This window comes from Falco naumanni, chromosome 7 (genome assembly GCF_017639655.2).
Source record: "Falco naumanni isolate bFalNau1 chromosome 7, bFalNau1.pat, whole genome shotgun sequence".
NCBI classification, from domain to species: Eukaryota; Metazoa; Chordata; class Aves; order Falconiformes; family Falconidae; genus Falco; species Falco naumanni.
Window position 1 is genome coordinate 6,294,123 of NC_054060.1, and position 26,806 is coordinate 6,320,928.

A 26,806-nucleotide genomic window follows, 5' to 3' on the forward strand; every position below is an offset into this window, starting at 1 on the left:
ATCTGCTCTCACCATCGGAAGGAGTTGGCTGCAAACAAAGTGCTCCAGGGCCAAAAGCGGCTGTTTGTGAGGTTCCTCTTGTACCATCTCCATCAATATTTGGGAGAGGGATGGAAAACATTGTTATTATGCAACAAATCAAAATGGTAACTATGTAATTTGTCTTAATTGTGTATGTCAGACTAGGAAAAACACGAGGAGCTCTGGATGGGAATCTGGCAGGAAAGACCTGCCTGCTGGCAGCATGCTGCGTGCTTTGCTTTGCCCTCGCCAAGCCAACCTCTCCCAGAGGCTTGTGGGACAGCTTGCCCTTCATTTTCTCATTCTTTCAGGGGTCTGCAGGGGCATTTGAGTGGGATAAATCACAGCTATATTGCAAAGAGCAAACATGTGCTTCAGAGGAAAGCCTGGGAGGCGGTGGGGTCTTGAAGAAGTGATTGCCCAAAGTGGAGTGAGCTGTGGTTGCAACAGGAGGGAGCATCTTCTTGCGATGCTGGAAGGGAATCATGCTTTGGGGCATGGGAGCCTCACGTGATGCTAGGGTTTTGTGAGAAGTCACCCCACAGAAACACAGGAGCTCTTCATGGTGACTTTTACTACTGGGCAGGTGTCACAGTGGCCAGCATTGCCCAGGCAGCATCACCCTTAGTGCCGGAGCACTGTAATGATGACGAATAACCTCCTCTTGCACTGCAGAATTGCTAGCCCCATATGCAGTCCGCCCAAGCAAATTAAGAGTTGTTTATGACATTTAATACTCCTCCTTCCCTCCAGCAGCAGGGTGGCAGGTCCACAGGTTTGGCTTCACAAATGGTCGCCTCAGGATACACTAAATGCTGTCATGAGCCAGAGAGCAATTTCGTCTTGAAAAATTACTGCAATAGCATTCCCTGATAAAGGTCTCTCCCAGCAATGCCTCCCTCTTCACCAGAAACTTCTTCTCTCCCTGAAACCAATTTGAGAGTGCTAAAGGGGCTGTTTATTAGTCAATTCTCCTGCAAAACAAGAGGGTACTGGAAGACAAATAACCACCTTGGGCTGTCTGCTGTGCTGTTCAGTGTAGCAGGTAACACAACGGGATGCTGCTGTGTGCTCTGAACATGGAGGGAAGTGAGAAATTTGGTCCGTGGGATTGCCAAGATGTATCTTTGTAAGTGATTTATAAGGAGCAGCGTTGCCTCATGGGTAGAGCATGTCATTGGTACTCAAGGGATGTTGTTGGGTTGTGACCGTGGGTGTCACTTTGTGTCCTCTGTGCCTGTCTTTGTAAAATGACTGATATGTTATAGGAAAGGTTTGAGAATACTCAGTCCTGGTTGCTCACTGGGCTTCAGGGAGGGCATTTGTGCTGATGCACTGGGACTTGCTGTTCCTTATTTCCAGGCTGGGATGATTTCTGACTGCAGCCACATTGCAGGATGCCATGGGTCTGAACAGGGAGCATTTGGGCAGTGCGACTGCGCAAGGGAGAGCATGGCTTTCAGGGGTTTCCTCTGGCATAGACAGCTCCCCTGATGCTCTCTGTCCTCCCAAGTCAAGATAACAAGGGACGGGGTGTTGGGTGTTAGGGATGCTTCCTGACATGCTGTACTGGAACAGTGTGGATGCACTCTCTCTCCAGAGGGATAGCACTTTGTGAGCTTTATAGAAATTGCAAGACACTTAAGTGTAAAACAGCCCTTAGGGTATATGGCCCTTGTTTATCTTCATCCATGGTGCAGAGACTGCATCTATTCAGACAAAAATCTTTCCCACTCATGGGAGAGTACCCCTGCATCAAAAACTGATGGTGTTGTAGCTATTTTTCCAGTCAGCAAGCTATAATCAACACTATAAATACACTAAATGTTCTTTAGTACAGGGAGACAGGCTTGGAGGCACTTGTGATTGTGCAGGAGGGGCTGGGTGTGCTGGTGACGGGGAGTGCATTCAAAGAAGGCTCAGGAAGAGGAGTGGAGCTGCAGCAAAGGCATTCAAAGGTTTTCCAGGTGCCACGATAAAGTGCCTGCAGGGACAACCCATCCTCCTCCTCCCAGCCCTGTCCTTTGCTCATGCAGGATGAGTAGAGCAACCAGGGACCCATGAGCACGTTCCCTCTGACTCCTGGTCTGCATGCAGTGTAGATGTGTTCATTACTTTCACAGGATATTTATCATCCCTACACAGAAGCAGCCCCCGCAGGGATCTGTGCTTTTTTCCACTTGCTTCTCAAAGCACCAAAACAAACAGTAAATCACGGGTCGGTAGAGGCCATTGGTGCTGCTTGTTGTGCTGCAGTGGTGAGGGCGACCTGAGCTGGACTTGGCTCACAGTCATTTCGCAGGTTATGCAAAAAAATGAGAAGCCATATTCTCAGATCAGGCAGCAATTTGCCTCTTGGTGGACTTGAGTCATGAAGCGGTATATTTTTTTCCCCTCCTCTTGTAAAATATCTGTTGCATGTTCCCTCCTGTGGGCAGCTGCTGTATCCCACTGCGAGGCATTAGCTCAGTTATCTCCCTTTCATCCCTGTCCCAGGAGCTTAGGGTGGGTGGGGGGAGGAAAACAGGCCAGGTGGAGACTTTGTTCCTCAACCAGAGAAATCTGTCTGATCGGGCATTTTCTCAACCTTGTTTAAATTATTTCACTCAGCTTTGATTGAGTGTGTCAACAATGGATGGAGGCATAAGGATGCAAAATGCAGAGAGGGCAGAAAGCCTGGACCATCCTTCATCCCTGCTCTGAACAGTTGTACCTGCTCCACGGGGAGAAGCAGCAAAAGAGGAATAAGCATCTGTTTGAAAATATTGCAAGCAAGAAGTGTGCAGGACTGACCCTCTCCCTCTGCACCTGCCCAGCACAGAGCAAGATGGGGCTTCCTCCCTGTCTCATCTCACCATGTATTTTGGTTCCTCTTAAATGAGCTACATTCCTCCAAAGTGCCTTCCTTGCTTCAAACTCTCCCGAGTCTTGTAGCCCATTTTCTTTTGAGATCTGAGGCCCAGCATGGACAATAGAGATTTGGGATTTTCACCCCTATGCAGGGGCAGAGGGGATTTTCCTCTGTTCTGGGAGAGGCATGGCTGGTCTTTAATATTTTCCTCCCTTTCCAAAGCCAAGAGAAAGGCGATTTTTCTTCCCTTTAGATGTGAGCGAAGGCCCCCGCTCCTGCTACTCCTGGAGAATTAAATAGATAAATGGGCGGCGCTGTTGTTCACGCTTCACTATGCACAAAGCAACTTGCATTCAAAATTGGGCTCATGGCAGTTCAGCAACAACCTCGCACAATAGCATCATTAGACACGCAGGGCCAGCTCGCAGGCGCAGAGGCTGCTCTGCAGCTGGAGTAGCCACCGGGCTGTTGTGACATGGGCTTTTTTTAATCTTTAAAAAAATGCATCTTTAAAAAAAACGTGGAGAAAGAAGATACAGTGTCTTTTTCTTAAAGACTTGGTAAAGCGCCCCTGTTTGAAAGCAGGGGGAAGAGAGGAGAGGATGGGATTTGTGGTGTCCATACGCCTCCCATCTTTTGTGCCAGCTCTTTCTTGTAGGCGAACCCTCCATTTCGAGAGTGTGGAGGGGAGTAAAAAGGGACCTGTGTTTGTGAAGCCTTCACTTTCTGACTTCTTTGAAAATACCCCAGGTTGCTTTCGTAATGGTGAGGGTTTCCTAGACCAGGAGGGAGTGGAACAAGATTGAATCCCTCTGCTTGCTTTGGGGATGGTGGCTTGCAGGGGAGCTTTTGGGAAGTTGCGGTGCCAAGGGGTATGGGTACTTAGTAAATCTTCACAGATACCAAAAGCTGGTTCTGCTGGAGCTGTCAGCCTGATTTGAGAATGGTTTGGGACTGGGTTTAATTGGCATGGTGGTTGTTGTGTTTTAAAAATGACCCTGACTTCTGCTGACTAGAGGGGAAATTCAATTTTTTTAGTAAGTTGGGAAATTTAGTATGAAAATCAGCAGCTGTCACCATCATCAGGATGGAGCCAGTCCTGGAAAGGGTCAGCTCTGCTCATGGCTTGTTCTGTCACGCTGGGCAAACCATTTGCCTCACAGACTTCACCTTCATCCATTGCAATGGAACTAATGAATCCTGCCTTCCTTGGCAGGGGCATCTGGGAGCCCAGGTACTGGAGGCACATCCCTGTTAAACTCTTGTTCCTTGTACTGTGTTAACTTTGAGACGTATTCACCATGTGTGTCCATTTGAAGTGGTCTGAATTTAACAGGTTGGTGGCAGAAATGTGTAGAAAGGGTCTTTGCTTGTGGGCTGCTGTTTGTACACTGCCTGGCATCAGTGGCAGTGAGGATGTTCAGCTCTTCCTGAGCATCCTCTAGTGTCAGAGCCAGCCTGGGTATCTTTCCCCTAAAGGAATTTAAAAACAAAAAGCAATGTGATCGTAAACTAGCTGGGCTTCTCAAATACTCTCCTAACACCATTCTTGGCACTGAACTTTTCAAGTCTTCTTCCTCTTCTTGTGCCTGCAGTTGTTAATAGTGTTTGGGTTTTAATGATTCTAACAGGCCTGGGATTTGCTCTGACATACCAAGTTAATTTTTTCTTTTTCTATATGAAATCTAGGTCAATCTCCAGCTTAGAACTAATGCTGTACTGAACAAAAAGGATTGGCCACTAATAGTTTCAATTTAGTTTTTCATAGAGTAAAGAAAATTTCACTCATTACCTATTTTCATTTTTATTCCATTGGCCTTTCCACAGGGCCTGTTAGGATGGAGACAGTGATTGTGCTTTGATTAGGAGAGACCCAGCAAATTCATTTGCCAGAATGAATCCTCTGTGAATATGGATGAAAATAAGAGTTGCTGTTCACCTGTGCTGTGTCTGTAGGACATGCCTTTGGGGACTGCATCCCAGTGAGGGTTAGGTGGTGGGAGATCCCAGGCATGGGATTCTTTTTAGGGAGGACCCTCACCCGTGATCCAGCCTCATCCTAGTTGAGGTTGTCCATGAGTACAACGTGGGTGAAGGAGAGATGAAGGTTAACTCCTCTGCCTCATGTTTCAGTGTGGCTGTAGACAACTCAGTCTGAATCTAGCCCTAGCCAAAGGGGAGGAGGTTCACTCGTGCCTGCAGTGTGTGAGGGCTGCTAGGACCGTTCCCCATCTGCTCTGAGCCCATTTTGTTTTGTCTTTCCCTGCCCTGTGCCGGTCTGTGTGTACCATGGCCAGAATCCAGGTGTGATGATAGCAGAAGCACTGAGACACCATGGCTTTGGAGCATCAATATGGAGTAGTGAGTGTGTGTGTGATTTAGGTTGATTTTATGGCTGTGCTCACTCTGAGTGTGGATGATACTGCGATACACACGGAGATGGCAGAGAGAAGTTTAATGGGAACAGGGTGGCACTCACCCCATCTGATGACAGCAAAAAAGGCTTGGGGAAGCTCCAGTTCCTCCATTGGCACATGGATGCTGCGTTGCTGGATGATGGAGGCAGCGGGCAGATGGATTAGAGGGTGCCTCCCCTCTTAGAAGCTCACAGGTGAATACTGTGATTGGATGTATTTATTTTTTAAATTATTATGGCCATTAGCATAGAAATGAGATGCAGCTTCCTGGCTGCTGGCCAACCCCACCCGGGCTGGTGTGCAGCTCTTCTCTGTGGCAGCTGAAACAATAGTGCCCGGCTGATAACAGGGGTCCTGGCATTTGCTGCTGAAAGACAAGTGACAAATAGGAGCAAGCATTCTGCTCTATGAGTTTGTTACGGTCATTTGGGATGTATATAAAAATCTCATGTGGGTCAGCAGAGATCTAGCCCCTCCAAGCAATGCCCTGTAAAGCAGTTGTGCTCCGATGCCTCTCCTTACACCCAGTGATTTATTTCCAGACTGAAAACAGTATCCCAGGTAGTCACTTGCATTCAAGTTTTGTTGCTGTTTTACAGGAGATGCTACAAAAGCTTTTGTCTCTGTAACTGTAAATAAACTTGTAAACCTGTTTTAAAAATAGCATTTTGTAGCTGGTGCATGAATTTTTAATGCATCTTCTGCAAACCAGCTGGTCTTGGCAAGGGTCACAGTGTTTCCTAGGCATTTAACATAAAACTGTGCTTCAAAGCCACATTATAGGGTCGTTGAAGAGTAATATTTTACTTAACATCCTCATAACTGAATTATTTATAACTTCCCATGTTTTATTCATGATAAATATTAATACTAGTGTCTTTAAGAGTAGAGGTTATTGCTGCAGTTTTACCTATAAGAGGTGATATTATTGAAATAAAGGAATGGCAATGAATTCTGTAGCCAGCAGAGCTAAGTTTGTGCCAGGGCTGTTCTCATTCACACCTCCCTCTTCTTATCAACCCTGTCAGCCACTGAAAAACCTTAGTGCTGAGCATCTGTACATTTGAAAGGAATTTTCCTCCAGGCATCTGAATCTATGCCTTTTTTTTTTTTCTTTCTTTCTTTGCTGTCCCCCGTCATCGTGTGTCGTCCATCGTTTTCGTCATCTCCCCCACCGCCCTTTATTAAGGAGCTTTGTGTCTTTCTCATTAATTCTTGGATTCGTTTCTTGCTGAGAGTTTGTAAGCTGTGGTTGCAAGATGCTCACCCTAGCCTGGATCTCCAAATGGCAGCCTTGAAGTATTATGCAGGCTCCCTCAAGCTCTCCTGCCACGGGCAACCCTGGACCCTCCCATTTTTTGAAGCATCCCTTGCCAACCTTGGAAGGGGAATCACCTGGTGTGGGAGAACCTCTGGCAGCCTTTGGGCTCCTTCCCACATGGCTGAGTACTCTGGGGCACAGGCAGTCTTGTTTCAAGGCCAATCCTATATGAATTTGGTAAATTGCCATTCCATCATCGGGCTCCATCCCTTACCAGAGAAGATATTTGCATTAGCTTTCATTTTGGGAAAGGAAAATAGAATTTTGCATGATCTTTTGCCTTGTCCTGGTGCATTCTCATCTGGCTGGAGCATTGCACAGCCACCTCCTCGTCCTGCTCCCATCAGTGCATCCCAGTGTGGGGCTGGCTGCCCATCCCACCCTCACAGCTGCAAAACCTTCCCAGCTTTACAGCCGCGCGGGGCTAGGGCTTTGCTCCATGTTACTCGATCAGCTTAACAAATCTGCAGTCAGCGGGTTGAGAGCAGTGGTTGTGGGAGCAGTGTGGGTTAACGCAACACATATTTAATGTATGATTGCTAATGGCCATCTCCCATCTGCCTGAGCCCAACTGGAGTTTGCAGATGAATGATTAAGCTGCCCTGACACATACGCTGCTTGTTCCTTAGCAGAGGTACATTCATTACACTTGATGCATGTAGGAGGGGACGAGGCTGTCTTGCTGGGGAGAGGGGTATTATCGGGCTGGGGTGGCAGAGCAGGGGGCTCTCTTGGAGTTTATTTTGTATGATAATGTGAGTGATCTTCCCGCAGATGCGGCACTATAAATGAATCATGAGCTGAATAACCACTGGGATGTTTATTAGCTTCGAATATGTTTATTGCAGAGTCAACAGGCAGCACCTTCCAATTAATTAATAGTAATAATTACTGTATTATTTATGTAGCTTTAACAGCATGCCAGAGTTTCCACACAATGGTTACAGCTGTGGCTATGCTGAAACAGGCTGATCTGTATTTATCCTTTGTGGGCACGCTGAGGTTTGTCATTTGCTGTCGGGTGGTCCCATCCCCAAAAGCTTCTGTTTGCTGAGCTGCTGAGCTCTTGGCAGCTACTCTTTCCACCAGCTGAAGCCTGTTGCTCCACAGTGTGGGGATGTGACCATTCCTTCTGCGGTGCCAGAAGGCAGAGTATGCAATGAGCTGGAGTACCTGCCAAACAGTGATGGAAGTCAAGGGCTGTAAGTTTTACTAGGATATCTGGGAACTCTTTTGGTCAAGATATTTAATGAAAATGAGTTTAGGAGTCAAGCTATGCACATCAAAAGGATATTTACAGCAGGTAAGACATCGGCAGCAATAGAAAGGATAGGTATCTCTTTTCTGATGTGAGCTTGGATCCAAAGCCTGCTGAAACCATTGAGAATGACCTCCCATAGGTGCCAGTGCAGTGCCTGTGTATCTCGCTGCCCCCATAGACCTTGCTGTGGAGCTTGCTAAGTCGATCAGTTCAATGCACAGAAGCAGATATATAGCAAGAATTTGCCACTAGTCCTGTTTCTCCACACCGGAGGTTGGTTAGGCTGCAAACCAGCCTTCTGGTTTTGCATTACAATCCCGTTTGCTAACTCTGGGGAATAAGGGTGTTTCTAGGTCATGTGAACTTGTTGGCAGTGGATCTCTCCTTACACGTGTATATTTTTGTCTCTCTTTTTGTCTTCCAGCAATGTCTGACTTCCATATCCACCCTCAGAATGCAGTGGTGGAAGAAGGTGGTGTAGCAAGATTCCAGTGCCAGATCCACGGTTTGCCTGAGCCAGTGATCCTCTGGCAAAAGAACCGCATGCCGGTCAACACAGACAATGAAAGGTAGGACATGTTCAAGCCATGTACTGCTGATCTTCCTTTCTCCAGGTGGAAAAAATTGGCCAGGCTTGCTATTGCCCTCACAGTTATGCTAGGACACAACTAACCTGAGCTGAGGGTCTTGGCCAGCATTTCTGCCGTGGAAGACTCGGGCAGTTAATGTTGTGGGTTGTCTGGGCTCCTTCTGGCCAAACACTGTGTAGAAATACTGCATCTCCCAGGAAAGGTAGATAAAGCCCATTAGCTGATTTTGGAGGAAGCAAGGGCTTGCACTGACCTCTAATCAGCCCTGCTCCAGGTTTACTTTCAAGTGTGGAAGAGCCCACCTGGCAATCCTAGCAGAGCCAGGTAGCTTTGGCATCCATCATCCCTCTGTGGCTCCTTTTTGTGCAACTCTTTCTGAGCCAAATCCATGAACTCCTGCAAGTGCTGAATTACACTGTGGCTGCTGGATTTTCCTTTCCAGGTGGACTCCCTTGTGTAAGGTGGCAGGGAAGCTCTGCAGAGAGCATCCTGCAGCGCCCTGCGCTGCCATTTCCCATGCAATCCTCCTAAAGAGAAAGCCCAGCTGCCCCCCTGCCTCAGCCTAGACCTGGGACGGCACGTCCTCGCTTCCTGTGTTTGACAGGCTGCTCCCTTTGCGTCGGAAACTTTCCTCATCACGGTTTGATCCTCTGAGCGGCAGTGGGGCCTGGCGGAGGACAGGTGGCAGGAAATGCATGCTTCGTGCCGGCAGCCTCTGGTGGTCTCAGCTGTGGCTCAGGAGCTGCACAACTGATGGTGGGAGACAATAGGTCGCAGCACACCTCGATCACAAATTGATGTCCGTGCATTGGGAATAGGCAAAACCAGGAAGCTGTAAATATTTCCCTGAAAGCCCCTATTCTTAAAAATGTCAGTTCTGCAGCAGAACATGGTTGACTTCTTTGGAGGCAGGAGAAAACATGAGGGCTTGAACAATGCCTGACCTTTTCAGCATTGTGGTGAACTTACAGTAGAAGGACCCAAGAGGCCCAACTCTGCCATGGAAAACTGCAACTGTCAGGTTTTGTTTTACCTTGTGTTTTTCATCTGAGCTTTTTTTAGCCCAGCACAAGGTTAAACTCGATCTCCTCTGAAGGCTTCTTACTCGTACAAGTGCTGAACTGGGGATGTGGTGGAGCAGGGCAACTGGTCCAAGGTGCTGTCAGCAGAGATAAGGGGTGCAGAACTGGACCTGATGCCTTGTGTACGTCCTGCTGAGATGTTGCAGGACAGGTGAAGTTCCCTTGAAGTCCTTCATGTGTTATTGCTCCTTTCCACTTGAGCCCAGGGTCACAGGTATGGAGATGGTCAGAGATGTGGCAGCGTGACCAGAACTTCTTTTCTTCAAGGCTGAGGAGCCAAGACTTCTGTCCAACTCACACAGACACAAGCTGCAATATCCCCACTGCTTCTTTTCTGGGGCACGGAGCTTGCCCAGGCCCTGGAGGATGTGGGCTAGGAGCAGTTTCCCTACATTCAGTGTCCTAATTTTTAACAGATTTGGCTTTTTGTGGGAGTAAAGTTACCGGGGAACGTTTTTATTGTCAGCTCATTAGATTGATCTCTGACACCAATGGGCTTGGGTGATGAGGGTTGCTTCTCTAACTGAATTGGATTGCTGCATTAATCACGCTTGGTGCATTTCTGCGTATAAAGTGTATATAAATTTGTATGCCGAGTCTTGCACTTGGAGGCTTTGAAGGCAGAATAATAGCTTTGGAATTGAATCTTCTAATGCTGTGGGCAGATTGTTAACAAAAATGAAGGCTTCTTGTGGTATAATTCATCCAAAACAATGGGCATTTTAAAGTCCCGGGGAGATTGCAATCAACTTCGGGACGTGTAAAACTGATTGCTGTCACGCTGCCTCCGACACAGAGCTGCACGTTTGGAGCCCAGCACAGGGAGCAGGTTATAGGCACTTAACCATATGCTGATATGGAAAAAGATATTCTTCATCTTCCAGACGGAAATGGATTATTAACTCATCACAGTGTAATGACTTAGTACCAGTCAATTCAAACACATGGTTGCCAAGCAACCTGTAATGTATGTATACACATGTGTGTATGCATGCATGATTTAAATGTACCTATGTTTTAAATATATAAAATATTTATTGATTTATGTGTGCTCACTCAATATCTATTTTAAACATGCATTTCCATACATTTGAGGTTTTAAGGTCATGTGGATTTGAGTTCTGGACCTGGAGTTAGGAGTGTGGAGCACACACTTTGCCTGACACTTGTCCATGGTCACTGTGCTTCAGCTGATGAGTGATAACTCCCACATCAGCTGTGTTCACATGCAAATGCACTACCAAAGCTTTTCCACAGGTTGAATAGGAAGCATCTACTTTGTAGCCTTCCAGCAAAAGTCATCCTTTCTCAAGGATGCATCAGAAGATAAAGAAAGGGAACATACCCTCCTATAAAAGAAGACCAGAGGCTCAAGTATCCAAAGAAATAAAGGACTGATGCAGTGATAAGCAGGGGCTCAACCTGCTGGGGGCTGCATCACTGAGGTGGTATTGGCACCTCTGTGCTGGGATGCGGGGAGCCAGCCTGCCTCACCCAGATGGCTGTGCAGCCTGCTTTCAAGTCATGTCCTGCCTTTGCAAGTTTTTGTTCCTGCTTTTCTTTTCCCACAGATACACGCTGCTTCCCAAGGGGGTCCTCCAGATTACGGGACTGAGGGCAGAAGACAGTGGGATTTTTCACTGTGTTGCTACCAATATTGCTAATGTGAAGTTCAGCCGAGAGGCCAGACTCACCGTGTCAGGTTCGTACCAGTAAATGCTGTTGTGACTTGTCTTTCCGTCATCTTCTTCACACTGCTGTTCTGGACCAGGACAGTTTAAGAAAGCTTCAAGCTAAGAGCACCGAGAAGCATTCCTCTGTCCAGCCATAACACTTTTCCTGTTCTGAATTGTTATTAGTTCTTGCCAGATCAGTCTGTTTGACAGCAGATGAATCTGTCTGTTTGCCTGTAAATTAGCACCAGCTTCTGGGTAGAGGGAGAATGGTGAGAAAATGAGTTACAGCAGCTTTACATTAAATGAATTATTTTGGAAATGTGAAAGATTCATCATTTCCTTATGAGACCTGCCCACTCTGGAAGTAATTGCAGCACACAGGGTGATCAATTATTTATCTAATGGGGGAATTATTTTCTGTAGGCTGTTAGCATTGCATTGTGACCAAAGTGAGCTAACCTTTCTTTGGAAGATGAGAAGGAGGAGCCCTGAGCACCCCAGGCTGAGTTTTGACTTGGTTCTCCATCCACATTTGAAGACAGTGGCTGAAACAGGTTTTCATCTCTGAAAGCTCCAGCTGAAGAAATGATGGTGCCTTATGGTCTCTTCTCCAAAAAAAGGGGCCAAAGTCATGTATTTGCTGTTCGGTTTCATGCTGCCAGAGGTAGGATGTGATGAAGCTGTAAGGGCAAACTACAGGAACCCACATCCACGCTTTGCATGTGCACAAGTTTGGCCTGTTTGTGAAAGCACACAAAATGGCATGTGGAAGTGATGACACTGGGCACAGTGAAGGAAGGATTAGGGTGCAAATGCACCCACGTTGCCGTAGCTGTGCTGCTCTCCACTGACGTGCCCATTGACCATCCTCTGTTAGTTGTCTGTGTGGGACTCAAGCTGATCTCTTGGAGCCCTTTCGAGCAATAACTCATTAGCCAGTTTCCAAACCTGATGTTAGGTTGTCAACTTCTAGTTAGGCTTTCTTCATTTGTCAGTCTTTTTAATTTAAAATACTTTTGGCTTCAGCAGTCTCTCTTGATGTTTCAGTAGCTGCTCCTAGTATGAAGGTAGTGGGAAGTATTCAGTCAAATCATACAACCCAGCCTGATCAAGCAGCTAGGAGTGAATGGCACCTTTGTGCCCTCTTCTTGGAAATGCCTTTTGATATGCTCAATCTCCTTGTATGAAAACAGGACAACTTGCTTCTCCTGGACTTCAGAGCATCTGTGGGTTACCTTCAGAGAAGATAAGAGGTGCCAAAGAAGTAGTTGCCTGCAAATTGTGGCTACATCGTGCTGGTAGGGTGGGCTCTGAGATACAGGGCTCGGTGCAGGTCAGAACCCCCCTGAGATGCTGGATACCCACAGTTGTCCTCTGTGACAACAATGGTGATGCATCTGTGGCTTTCTGGTGGGGGACCATCCCAGATTCCATGTGGAAATGGAGGTTAGAGCTCTGGAGGGAAGAGGCATGGGAAGTCTGCACAGGGCTGGTTAGATGTGTGTTTCTCTGAGCATTTTTTATATGCAGTAAAGGGTCTTTCCCCTGAGCTGCAGTCCTCCCGTCCATCAGATACACATAACTGCTGGTACCCAGTGGCTAGACGCTTGCCAGTGTACACTCATACCTCACAGCCTGCCTTCACCCTCCAAAAGGGCTGCCTGGCCAGTGGTCCTAGGGTAGGAGACTTAACACTTGTACCGAGTGTCATATTAGCCTCTGCTGACTGTAAAAAAGTAGCACGTGTGAAATGGGGTGAAGCTGGGGAAAGAGGGTTGCTGTGTATATTGGCTTTGATGGGGAAAGAAAGCAGGCTAACTGGTTCTGAAAGACCTGGGAGCTTTTGATGCCTGTTACTTATCTGTTTTCTTGATCTATGTGAACAGTAGCCGCATGGAGGGAAAAAAAGAACAGTAAATTATCAACATGGTGAAGTTCTTTGTTTCAATTTACCCGTCTGAGTTATTATTTCTCACGGGGCAGAAAGTGCTAGTTGTTCTCATCTGACCATCCCTTATTTCAGATGGATATTTTCCAGGTTTCCTGTCTGTGAAATGTTTGTGGCTTTCTTTTCCTTAAAGCAGTTGGATGATGAATACAGACATCATCCTGTTGATGTGCCTGTTGAAGGGCTTGGACCGTGCTTCAGTGACTGCATGTCAGCAGGGCTGACACAGGACATTTGCATGCTCTCAGCTCATGGAAAACCTATTGCACTGGGTTAAACCCCGGTGAAAAACGTTTATGGTCTGAGGTGTTAGCTAAAAGAACCCAGGTATCTGTTAGACCAGGACGGCAGGTATGTGCTAGCGTGTTAACTCTAGGCTGTGGTGTAGCAGCAGAAGTTATGGTGTGCTGTGGGAGCCTGTGCCACTGCCGCAGGTGGGCAGGAGAGGGAGAGGAGGGTGGCTGCCTGTGGGGGACAAAGGACCCTGCTCGCAGCACTTTCCTTCCTCTCCCTGGCAATGGTGGTGGGGCTGTTGGCAGCGAGCAGCACGGATATGTCTTCCAGTCTTACTGATTGATTATTTTCAAGTGCCTGCTTAGCAGAGATGCTCCCGAGGGGCTGCCTGCCTCTCTGCACTGACACCTTTTCAGTGCAAGCTGTGGCTTTCTCTGCTGCTGTCCTTTTGATCAAGATCTAACTGCCTTTGCCAGCGATGCTCCCGTCACTGCAAGAGTGCCTGTCACGCCTGGCAGTGCCGGGGACCTCCCCATCCTTACTGCGATTGCTGCTGGCAGAGTCCCTGGGGTCCACATGAATCATTAGAGCCTTTTTCCCTTTCAAAATAAATCCCCAACACATTGCCCTGAACCCTGTTGTGCTCCAGCAGCACTCGCCTGCCAAGAGTCCCTCATTTTCTCACTTCTTCCTTCCTTCCTGACCCTGAATCAAAGGGATTTTCTGGTTGGAGAAGGAAACCTCTTCCTCGACAGTTGGGCACAATCAGCCCTTTTGCATGGTGCTGGCATCTGACAGCCATTTCCCTGCTGTTTCACTGTCCCTTCTGACCCTGGAGCTGGCACTGCCGTGGGTGTTGGGCTCGCAGCAAAGCTGTGGGACCATTACATGGCCTTTGCAAGAGAAGGTGAGCAGCGGTGGAAATACCTCTTCCAGAGCTGGGCAGGATTTGGCCCACTTCAGAGAGCTGAGCCCACAACCGAAAGCCCAAATGCCTATTAGTACTCAGAGTATAAATCAATGAGTATGGGGTTTTAAATATTTTATTGTTAAAATAGAGTGTTTTATAAATTCTGCTTTGGTCTCAGCTCCCATTCACTGATATTCTTGGATGACCTTGGACAATTCATTTCATTTCTCTGTGTTTTGAAATACTGAAATCACTATATAATACAATGATAATATCGTATTATTCTAAGCGTGAACATTTAGTATTGTGATTTAGAACAATAAATCTACATGGATTTTAAAGGCACTCTGAAGTACTGAGGGGGAAGGTATTGTTTTTCAGATCTCTTGGGGTTAACCAGCCGGTCATATGAATTTATTGTGCATTCTGGTTCTCATCAAAAAATCTGCATTTTATGGCTTGCAGTGAAATGCATTTAGTGAGAAAGTCAGCTCTTAAGTCACACTGACACGGTGATTTTTCTTGGATTTTGCCCATTTAGACACAACCTCAGAGTCGCTTTATCCCTCCCCATTTAGCCCCTGTAGGAACAATGAACAAACGAGCCGCTCTGATCTGTGCTTGCCTTTGGACCACTGCAAAATCCCCCTGCTAACACCCTGACTTTAGCCCCTGAGCTGCTGTGAAAGGGTAAGGCTAAAAAGTGCAGGAAGAAAAGATTTTTTTTCTTGGAGAAAAGCCCTTGCAGATAGTTTCTGGTGGATGACTTCTTTTTAACAAGCTTTTTGGACATCAGAAAGTCCATGTACAGGAGTCAGTATGGGTTGGTCCCTACAACAAAGCCTGGCCCATGGCGAAGCACAGCTCTCCAGTCCTCCCTGTGCCACTCTCCTGCTTGGAGGCAAGCGACCAGTCCAGGTATTTCTCTCTACAGGTGTACAGAGCATTTTTGCCAGCAGCAGCTGTCAGATTGTTGAAATTCCTTGAACACTGCTTTACCTCAGCATTTCTGGAGTATAAACCAGCTCTTGCAAGAAATGAGGAGAAGACTAATGCAGAGGTTGTCAGTGTTCCTGTTTACTGATGGAGAACTGAGAATATCTCCTCTTTTTCCTCCTCTTCTGCTCCCAACAAATGGGACTGAAGGCTGAAAGGACCTTTGGCATGGGGATAAGGCACTTTTTAGGGACTCGGGAGATGCAGGTTTAGCTGTGATATACCTGACACAGGATGATGTTTTTCTCCTGTAGTCTCCTCCTGTCTGGTGAAATGTGGTTTCTTTTGCTTGTCTTGTGCCTGTCTGGTTTGCAGAGTTCTTGTGCCAGGGCTTTACTGTATTATGAGTCTGTGCATCACCTTGTACGATGGGTTTCTTTCTTGGTTGCTGCCACTTGGTGCTACTGTAGTGCAAATAAATTATTAGTGATTTCATCGTGAGCAATAATGGTATCACAACACCAGAGTGGACCAGGACGGGAGTGCTGTAAAAGACAGGGAAATGACCACCCTGTAGGTTTTAGTCATCAGAGGAGTTTTCTTGAGTTTCCTTTCAAAAAGATCCTCAGCAGGAGTCAGGGACTGGCACCTCCATCACTCTCTGTGTCTCAGGACAGGGCTTTTGAAGCAAATGACATGAGCAGCAAGAGAGGATGCTTGCAGAGAGGCAGATTCAGGCATTGTGGACTGCATGGATTACTTTATGGCTTGAGATGCTGAAAGATAAAGCAACTCCTTCATTTATTTGCATTCCTGTCTACACGAGCTGTTCTACAGCTTGTGTCCTCCCTGTATACCATGTTTTTCCTGCACATCTACTCTCTGCAGTTCACAGTGAGCTCCTTCTTTATCCTGCCTTATCTGGGTGTTAACAGGGCTGCTTGTGACTGGGTTGGTTGGCTGAGGGATTTTCCCCAGCAATATCATCACACACTTAAAACACGTCAGACAGTGTGATTGTCACACAGACATTGTGCTCCTTTTGTTTCATATACATCTCAAATTTACTGAGGCTTACACTAGCCACATCATATGTACTTAGAGGATGCATGAAACTCTCAGTGTTTCCATTAAACAAGAGAGGATCAGGTGCGTTTTAATGATGCTGCTGTCCTTGCAGGCTCACACTCCACTGTTTACAAGGACCCCATGATTCTTGTCGGTCCAGAGAACCTCACACTGACAGTGCACCAGACTGCTGTGCTGGAGTGCATCGCAACGGGCAATCCCCGTCCCATCGTCTCCTGGAGCCGCCTAGGTAAGCCCCGGGGTGACCGGTATTTCCTCCTCCATTGCTGTTCTGTGGGAAACAGGTAGGTGCTACTGACTATTTTATGCAACAAGTGATTCACCCTTTCCCTTCCCACTGAAGTTAATTGTAGGCTTGAAGTGCTTTTTATTCTTATGTCTACCCTTTGTTTTTTCTCTCTGCCAAGATCCTGTTTTCACCTGTTAGAGAAGTGGGTTGGTTAAACCTGTAGATGTTTCATGAAAGGTAATAATTTAATCTTTTCTGAAGTGACAGCATCTCCTTCTGCTGCATCAAAACCATCACCACTGTTGGCCTAGAGAAGCAAAATCATGCACAAACACATCTTTCACATAAAACAGACTTGAAAGAAACTTGCTGCCTGTTCAGGGGGTTTTGAACAAATGTTGAGGGAAAGAGAGTGTTTTAAGTAGTGTGTCTGAAGCTCTGAAAAAACAAATGCTTGCTGCTGGAGTCCTTGATACTTATTTAATCAGCATGAAAACCAGAGGCACTGTCCGATGGCGTCATACAAGTGAGGAAGAGAAAAGTGCCATGTTTCTCTCCGTCTAAAAGCAAGGGTTATTTTAGGTTCTAACTTTGTGATAGCAGCTCAGAAACTGTTTTGCTCAGAACAACGCTTGCATTGCCCTACAGAAATCTATGCTAAGCGAAGAGCTGATGTATTTTGTTTTATCTTCTGGAGCTTATAACTCTGCCTGTGTGCACTGTAAGGTTGGGTTCAGTTAGTATTGCCCAAGCCTTTGTGGTCTGTGAAGTCATGTCATTTTTGGGATGCTAATCTTCCCGAGTGCCCCAAGGTGGCTGTGAAGCACAAACAGGGGTAATCCTGTCTCGTGCTGCTGTGCTGGATGTGGCACTTCACCCCTATGGCTCTCCAAGAGTCCGGGTCCAGCTCATGGGAAGGGTGACTTCCTGCTCCAGAGATTTCTGCCAGGGGATGAGGACATGTATCCAGTATCAATCACAGAATTTTTCCGTGTTCGCCCTCCTGCTTGCATTCTCTGGTGGCTTTTAAAATCAGCTTGTGTCTGCCACTGACTGTTTTTTTTTTTTCCTGCGGAGCCATAACCATCAGATTGATGCTGTTTTTAAAATTCCCCAGATACGCTGTATCACTGTTTTGGTTCTCTTGGACACAAGGCGGCTCTATGTTAGCGCTCAACTATAATAAACTACTTTATAATTGCCTTAATTATAAGTGCTTATTACCTTCTTCAAAACGCTTGTCTCTATAGAGCAGTGCAATAATGAAGATGTAATAGCTTTGTGCAATGTTTGTCTGGATGGCCTGAGCTCAGCATTGCCTTCCACCAAAAATAAATACCCTCTCCATGCTGCTTTGCAGCACAGCAGCAGAATTAGAGCTACTGAATGGGAAAGAGATCCCGTTATTTTCCCTCCCCTCCAGCAGGAATGTTTCCTGTCCAAGGCATCACAAGATCTTGTTTAATATTACACTGATCTTGACAGCGATGTGGCACACAGGCTCTCTGATGAGGTGGTGGATTTGTCATCTCTTTGTAGCCATTTGGAAGCACTTTCATGTCTCGTGTCTATGTGATCAGGAGGAGGGAGAGGGGTTTGTGCTGGACAGGGATGTCCTCCAAGCATCTATTGTCTGTACATGTGGCTTCGTCCCATGTGAAAGTCTTCTTCCTGAAGTTACTCCTACAGAGATGGTTTAGCTTGAATAGCCAGGTTATTTACTCAGCTTAGAAAAACACCACTTCTAATCCACTGCCAGAAATAAAATCCTTGGCCACGAAGTCTTAGAGACATGCAGCTGATTTAGCAATAGGCCTGACTTAAACAAAAAAAAGTCAATTATATGTGAACATCTTTCTTGCCTGGTCAAAATAAAGAAGAGTGGTGACATGGCCATTGTGCTGGGTCTTTGCACAGAGCATGCTGCTGTTTCGAAGTGTCTCTCTAAACCCCTTTGCTCACAGTTTTGATGTTGTGGCATTTCTTCTATCAGAAAGAAGCAAAAGAACAATTTTGCTTTCACAGCTTTCTGGTGCAGGGGAAAGCAAGCCATAAACAACATTTGCACTTCTTGCTTTGGCTTTGCTAAAACCTGGTTGGTTTTCAGTGGGAAAGGCAGCTATATTTTGCTTGAAGGAAATAATTCAAATTCTGGGCCAGTTTTTGAGTGTCACACAATCAATTTTGAATTTAATTTCCTTGGGAATATGTTGTAGCCCCTGACCAGAAACAGAATTCCTGTGTCTTGCCGTGCATGAAATGTCAACATTCATTAGAGAGCAGGCTCTGAGAGAAATGTAAAATCATTAAGGGTTTGTTCAGGGAAGATAGGGCTTTTCCTTTCAGAGCTACACACTTCAGGCTTGGACCTGTATGTGTGCACAAATGAATATCCTGGGCACTTACTGCAAAGCCTTTTGAATGAATGACGATTTTAATGTATCCTTACCCTTTAACTGACAGGCCACTGAGCTGGCCTCCATAAAAGGTACCACGGCAGAATAATAAACTATTTAGAGAGATACAGAAAAGTGAGGCGAGAAAGAAAAGACAGCGATTATCTGATAGCGTTATACAGAAGTTGTCAGAAAGGGTCACACAATGGGAAGGAAATTACTAAAGAGGGAGCCATTCAAGAAGTAAACTATACAACAATTGTAGGAGCCAATTAATTGGTAACTTATTGGACACAGAAGCTTGCAATAGATGGCTGGCTGGTTGACAGGAGCACCGGTCCCGTAAGTGTTTAGAAATAATAGAGTAAATTTCACCACTTCACATACTGAATAGTCAACTGTTGCAATGTACTCTAAATATGCTAATCCACAGTGCCCAGTGTCCGCCAGAGCAGGAGACCCATGTGTCTAAAAAGTGGAAGGCTACTATGGCACAATACAAAGAATTCACAAAAGACCTAAATGATCAACATTAGAAAGTTGTTACTTTCTTTCTACTTGCTACTTATAAAAGAAAGACGTTCATGTTGTTGCATATTCATATCGCCTGGCATGTTTTAACAGGTCTCCGTAATTGGCGCTGATGTGCCAATCACTCGGTTAGCAGGCGGAGAATGGACTCCAGAAAGCATCACATACACCTTGGAAAAATAAATAATGCAGCTCCCAAACTGTAGGCATCTTTCATCCAGACCTCACCCCAGTGGGCAACCTGGAAGCCTCTACTTCCAAAAGCTGGAGCATTTTTTGGGAGCATCTCCCATTTGGAGAATAGTGTCTTTTATTAATCAGTTGTCCATCTGATCTTCACAACCAGCTGAACCTTCCACTTCTGCCCTCATCAGCTGAGGATTGACAGAGAGAATCCGTCAGACATTTCTACCCAGACTGGCTTGCTTTTAGTCCTCAGATTTTCTGCTTTTGACTTTATTAAAAGAAGTAGAAGGTCATGTTAAATGAGCAGCAGTTTCAAGCCTGTGGGAACAGTGTTGGCTTTTGCAGTCTTTCAGATCTTCTCCATGGAGAGATGACTTAGTGATGGCAAGTGATGCTAGGAAGGTGGGTTTTCAGGGTTTGGATGCCTTGATCCAAGCCACTTTTCAGGTCTCCATGTAAGGGAAACAGGGTTAAAATAGATAGCAACCTTTGCAAAGCAGGTGTGAGACATCAGTCCCTCTGCACAGCAGTTCTGCAAAGTGCTGAGCTTTCAGGATGCAAGAAATTTCTTGTGTAAATATTCTGTATTATTTATATGTGTTGTCAGTGTCACTAAGTTGGACTTGATATTAGCTGAAGACCATCTAACTGATCATAGGACGACTCACAGTAGAGTAAAAAGGATGGAGCAGGCTGGGAAAGCAGAGATACTTTTCTAGAAGTTGTTTTCAGCACTCTTTGGAAAGGAGGAGTTGAGTAAGAGGCATATGGAATGATCTGGCACGGTGATCTTTATGGGCTGTTAGAGGTGACCATATTCTCCAAATCAAATGACAGATCCCCCAGGGTTTCTGAGCTTGGAGAGCTTTGCTCTTGAGGGAAATGAAGGATGCTTGGTTGACCCGAGACATTTCTTCAGGCTGCCACACCTCTAATAAATAGTTGGAGCTAGAGAGATAACTGAAGACATATTGATGCTGGTATTTGGACTGTGTGGAGTACCTGCTGCAAGCTGGGTCTCTGCACACTTAAATTATGTAGCATGTTATAAATAATACAGTAAAACTACTGACATTCGAGTCACATTTCTGTGGTATTTCTTAAGGCAATGATGTGATGAAGCATCCAGGTATGGCTGCTTTGCATCTTTCACTGGTCCTGTCCCTCCCTTGAGAGAGAGATTTAATTTTTACACCTATTGTAAATATAGACTTCCAAAAGATCTAATTTAAAAGATGAAATCAAATTCAATTTGAATTTAATTCAGACCCCTACACTTCAGTTCAAATGATGTTTGAAAGGAATGGTTCCTTGTTATTGCTCATTAAATGTGGGACAGGTCATGTTTTACTGTCCTTTTTATGACTGAGCCATTTACTGCTGCAGTGGTTTGGCCAGCTATGTGATCATTTAATCATTTAATGACATTGTTTTTCTCTCTCCAAAAGACCCAAGCATTTTTCTTTGCAATGCAAATAGTGAAGTGGTCTGGCATTGCCTGCTAATGAAGCAAGGAAACCTTTAAGTTTAAAAAAATACCTGAAAAGTAATACTTAAAGAGCATGGCAGGGGATATGTTTGTGGAGTGCTTTGTAGCTTTCGGTCCATGTTTTGCTGATGTTTCCTAGCAGGATGCTGCCATTAATCTGAAATGGGATCCCTCACTTTTGTGGTTGTCTTGGGTTTGCGTGGCAAGGGTTTTTTTGGTTTTTTTTTTTTTTTGGGGGGGGGGCGGGCTGCAGGGGTGGCTTCTGTGAGAAGCCGCTAGAAGCTTTCCCTGTGTCTGATGGAGCCAATGCCAGCTGGCTCCAAGATGGACCTGGCACTGGCCAAGGCTGAGCCCATCAGTGATGGTAGCAGCACCTCTGGGATAACATATTTAAGAAGGGGAGAAAAAGCGCCTGCACAACGGCATTTGTAGCCGGGAGAGAGGAGTGAGAATAGGAAAGCAACAACTGCAGAACCAGGGTCAGTGCAGATCGAAGGGCAGGAGGTGCTCCAGGCACCAGAGCAGAGATTCCCTGGCAGCCTATGGTGAGGACCATGGTGAGCCAGGCTGTCCCCTTCAGCCTGTGGAGGTAAACGGTAGAGCAGACATCCACTGCAGCCTGTAAGGGACCCCACACCGGAACAGGGGGATGCCTGAAGGAGTCTGTGACCCTGTGGGAAGCTCACACTGGAGCAGGCTCCTGCCGGGACCTGTGGCCCCACGGAGAGAGGAGCCCAGGCTGGAGCAGATTTACTGGTAGGACTCATGGCCCCATGGGGGACCCATGCTGGAACAGTCCGTTCCTGAAAGACTGTGCCCCATGGGAGGGACCCATGGTGCAACAGTTCATGAAGAACTACAGCCCATGGGAAGGACTCACATTGGAGCAGTAAGTTGGAGGACTGTCTCCCATGGGAGGGACCCCATGCTGGAGCAGGTGAAGAGTGTGAGGAGCCCTCCCGCTGAGGAGGAAGGAGTGGCAGAGACAATGTGTGATGAGCTGAACCCCCATTCCCTGTCCTCCTGAGCTGCTGCGGTGGAGGCAGACAATTTGGGAGTGAAGTTAAGCCCAGGAAGAAGGGAGGCATGGGGGGAAGGTGTTTTCACGTTTGGTTTTATTTCTCATTATCCTACTCTGATTTGATTGGTAATAAATTAATTTCTTCCCCCCGCCCCCCAGTCAAGTCTGTTTTGCCTATGACAGTAACTGCTGAGTAATCCTCCTGTGCTTATCTCAACCCTTAAGCCATTCTCTCCCCGGTCCAGCTGAGGAGGGGAGTGGTAGAGCAGCTTTGGCGGGCACCTGGCATCCAGCCTGGGTAACCCACCACAACGGTCCAGGCTTGCAAGCTGATGAATGTGTGCTGCTTTCAGTAGTGCTGCCAGAGACCCTTGCTCTCCATCCCATCACGTGCCTTTCCATGGGGACTCAGGCACTTGCTGGGCAGCAGGTTGCAAAGTAGCATATCTGGGTTGATGGCTAATTTGTCCCTCCCCTTGAATTCGGCTTTGCCTTCATGTTTTCCCAATCTATTCCAGAACCTGTTGGTTATGAATGACCCAAATCCTCATAATGTCTTTACTACGCAAAACATGGTATTACATCTAAAGCATACAGTTGCAAGATAACTTTTAACCAGCCCTGCCTGCCTGTCTGTGTTGAAGCATGACGCCTGCCTGAGGTCAGGCATGAGCCAGGTCTCAGTCAGGGGCCACACTGTTGCCAGCAGAGGCTATGAAGGAAATCCTTGGGGATAACGAGGTGTCTTGGGGTGACTGCAGCAGCTCTGTAGCAACTTGTGTTTCCCTATGTGTTTTCCATGAAGGTTTCCCATTGCTGAATTACACCAGATGCAGCCACTGAAGTCTCCAGCCTGAGTCTCAGGTCCTTCAGTGCTAAACGCCCCTGGAAACTGGTCTGCCCACTGGATGGTGATAAGTCTTCAAGTGGGTTGAAGAGCCATTACGTAGCATTTCTCAGGAGGTGGCCCACAAGAGTAGAAACTAGCTAGAGCATCTTGGATCTTTCCCCATGACCCATTGCTTCCTACAGAGCAGTTATGGGGGTTTTTGGCTTCTTCCACTTCCTTACCAAGATTACTTCCACTTCCTTAGCACAGGCCAATAGAGCTCCCAGAAGAATTTTTTCACCCTAATTTTTCCTTTTACTAGCCACAACTTCGAAGCACAAGACAGAGGCTTTTTTGCTGTTGCAAAGCAGACATGTATGGAGCGTCAGGTGGGGAGATCACCAAGGCTGGGTTTTGGTTCTCTCATTTCTGTAGGTTCCTTAAACTCCTCTGTGAGCAAAGGTGAGAGAGGAACTGAATTCCTTTTTCCCATCTGATGAAAGTGTGCTCCCTTTAACTGCTCTTCCAGTAAAACTACTCCCCTGCTTCGCCCCTCTGCTCAGACACCCTGACACATGCTAAGACTGATTTAGAGCTGCCTTTGTCAGACAGTGTCTTAAAACACAAACCAATGAAACAATAAAAAGCAATAGCCTGATACTAATGAAACACATTGTAATTAGAGCTGGCTGGGAATTTTCCAATGAAAACAGGCTTTGTTGCAAAAAGGTGAATTCCCTTATACAGAACTATTTCATGTTAAGCACTTCAACTTTGAGGACCATGTGCTGGAGCCTAGGCATGTTGTTTTGGAAACACTGCTGCCCTCCTACCAGCCTGCCTCAGACCCAGCACTCAGGATGGAGGCAGCCCTTTCCAGGTGCCCTTCCAAGCCAGAGCAGCTGAGCAGATCTAACCACCCCACCAGCTCAGAGTTTGGCTCCTTGGCCTTGAACTATTGTGTGTTCAAGAGCTAAGGAATTGAAAATCCAGTGTTCACGTAGTTTCTGAAGCCACAAAAATCCATCAAGGTTTGGCAGGCAAAAAAGCATAACTTCTGGCTCAGGAAATCCCCAAGTCGTAAATTGCTGGTGGCTGGGAGAGTACATCAGGGAAGCACTGTTGTAGGTGAGCTGGTCTTCTTCTTCCCAGAGCCCCTCTGCTGGAAACAGGCTGTTGAGCTGGTTGGATCCCTGGTCAGTCTAATGTAAGAATCCAGGCAATGAATCACAGATGCTGATATGATTTAACTTGATTTAACTATTGTGTTGAACAGTGTTCTGGGGTGCTTCATCTTAATCTGAACACGTGGTTGAACACTTTCACATTTCCTGTGATAGTACCTTGGTTTTTCAAGCAGCACAAAGTGTGGTTTGGGGCAGACTTGTAAGTGAGGATCCTGGTTTTCTCCAGAAGGCAGTTCTGCTAAAAGCATCAGCTAAAAACCATTGACTTGGCAAATTCCAGTAACAGGGCATGGCACCACTCCATAAGTATTTAAATTGGACCTCACCAAGGGCTGTGGCCTGAAGAACCTCACACAAAGGTCTAACATGTGACTCAAATCCTTTTCCCTTTCTTTCAGATGGCCGCCCCATTGGCGTGGAGGGGATCCAGGTGCTGGGGACCGGAAATCTCATGATCTCGGACCTCACCGTGCAGCATTCTGGCATCTATGTGTGTGCTGCGAACAAACCTGGCACTCGGGTGCGAAGGACTGCACAGGGAAGGCTCGTTGTACAAGGTGAGCAAAGCTGGGGCTTGCAGAGCAGTGATGCTCTCTGCACAGTCTCTACACATCCCCTGGGCATTGTGATGGGTTGTGGTGGACAGATGCTGACTTTGCTACTCTGGCAGTATCAGACAGAGCACTTCTTTTCTAGGCATGTGGTTTCCCATGTGGGTGCATGTCTTCTGTGTCCCACGCAGGTGAGTAGCAACCAGTATCATTCAACTGAGGCTGTAGCTGCATGGATTGCAATGGTTTCCCACCCCATCACAGGCATTTATTTGGCTTAACAGATGCCAGTTGTTACTTGTTATCATACTTGTACATCTCAGCAGAAAGCCTGGGCTGAATTAATTAGCCAAATTTGTCTCTCACACCTGCATGGTCATTAGTCATATGGGGATACGGGCACTGTTCTTATATTGGATGCCTCTGAATGACAGATATCACCCCTGCAGTGATATCCAGGGGTGGGTACCACTTACAGAGTATTGGTCTCCAACTGAAATAGCACCAGTAAGTCTAAAACCATTTCCAGAAAGTCAGTGAGACTGTTTTCTATAGCAGTTGACACTTTATCTGAGCCCCTTACCATGACATGGGTAAACCACCCTTTGAGGGCCATGCCCAGGAGATGCGGGTCGCTCCCCTTCCCCGCAGCAGCTGTCCTGAAATACCACTTGTAAAGGGTGATTCAGCCCAGAGTAGAGATCAGCACTCAACCAAACAAATCCCCTCCACATGCTCCGTGTGACCAGTCTCCATGGTGAGGGGAGCCAGGGAAGTATTTCAGAAGGCAAACCCAGCTGGCAGCGTGCTCTGAATGGCAGTAATCTGCCCCTGATTACAAGCACTCACCTCCTCTTCAAACTAGTCCACTTAAAGCATCTCGCACTCTCATCAGTTCACTCATTAACTATTGACTGATGATATCCTGAATCTAAAATTATACACCTCCTGCCGGAGTGAGCTAATTGAACCTTTCATGCTGGTGATGGGGAAAGTGCCCTGCTCTAGCCCTGAGGCTCACCTGACAGGTCCTGGGAATCGCTGGTGGTGATCTGGCGTGGCACTGCTTGTGCAGCAGCCGTTGGTCCCTGGGTGCTGGCATCCTTTTTCCCCTTTGCCTTGGGAGCAGCGAGGAGCAATATAGAAAGGGTGCTTATACAGGGCTGCTCATGCCTCCTGAGTCCCAGGGGCTGATCAGATACGAGAGGAGGTGAAAACTCACTGTTTCTTTTGCTGTTGGATTTCTGGGTGAGCAATGCAACAAGGGGGCTTTGCCAGCTGGCTGGGGCTGGGCATACCTATGAGTCTCCTTATTAAGAAACACCAGCCCAGGCATTAAGAACAACTTCACTGTTCTGATACAAACCTTTTAGAGCTGCTGCAGGACAGCTCTGCACATGTAGCAGAAGTTTACTAAACCCAAATGCCAAGCTGGAGTCCAGGAGGCGGGCAGGCAGAGCCAAAAGAAGTGACTTGGAAAACCTATGAGGTTGTAAAAACACAGCTACTGAATACTGTTGACTGCTCCTGTTAGCAACTGGACGAGAGGGGGGAAAGTAGCACAACTTGTCATTGCTACAGATCGGCGGGTTTTAGTCTCTTTGGAGATTTGAACATCAGCTCCTTAGCAGCTGGTCTAGTGCTGAAGTTCATCTGGGGTAGAATTACTGTGGATTTTCACCCAGGGAACCAAGATGAGGATTTATCCCTAAAATGTAATCACAGGGCCATTGGAGTCCAGCCTTGCTGTGGAAGAGGCATGCTCCTATGTTCAGCATTAACAGAGAAACTGGCAGTGGTTTGGAGAAGTGTGGCCAGTGCGTCCTTGGTATAGCCCTTAGACATGAGCTGCAGTGTCCAGGCCCCCAGCCTGTGTTGCCCATCCATAAAATGCTTCATGTTTTTCAGGGGGCTGTCATTCCCCAGGAAAGCTAATGGCAGACCATGGCCAGGCAGCTGGGCTGATCCCAGGTTTGCTCACCCTCCCTCTGGAAGCAGCTTTTCCTTCCTCTGAATCTCATTTTGCCTGAATTTTCCAGCTGAGAGGTACA

The 26,806-nt window shown here is 46.7% G+C and overlaps 1 protein-coding gene across 1 annotated transcript in view; it reads left to right on the top strand.

Moving 5' to 3' along the window:
- Positions 1-26,806, top strand: part of IGDCC3 (immunoglobulin superfamily DCC subclass member 3) — a 106,698-nt gene that overhangs the window by 54,286 nt on the left and 25,606 nt on the right. The window contains exons 3-6 of the mRNA XM_040602566.1: positions 8,296-8,440; positions 11,115-11,245; positions 16,428-16,565; positions 24,603-24,761. Of these exons, the coding sequence (XP_040458500.1) occupies positions 8,296-8,440; positions 11,115-11,245; positions 16,428-16,565; positions 24,603-24,761 (573 nt within the window). The remainder of the gene's footprint in view (positions 1-8,295; positions 8,441-11,114; positions 11,246-16,427; positions 16,566-24,602; positions 24,762-26,806) is intronic.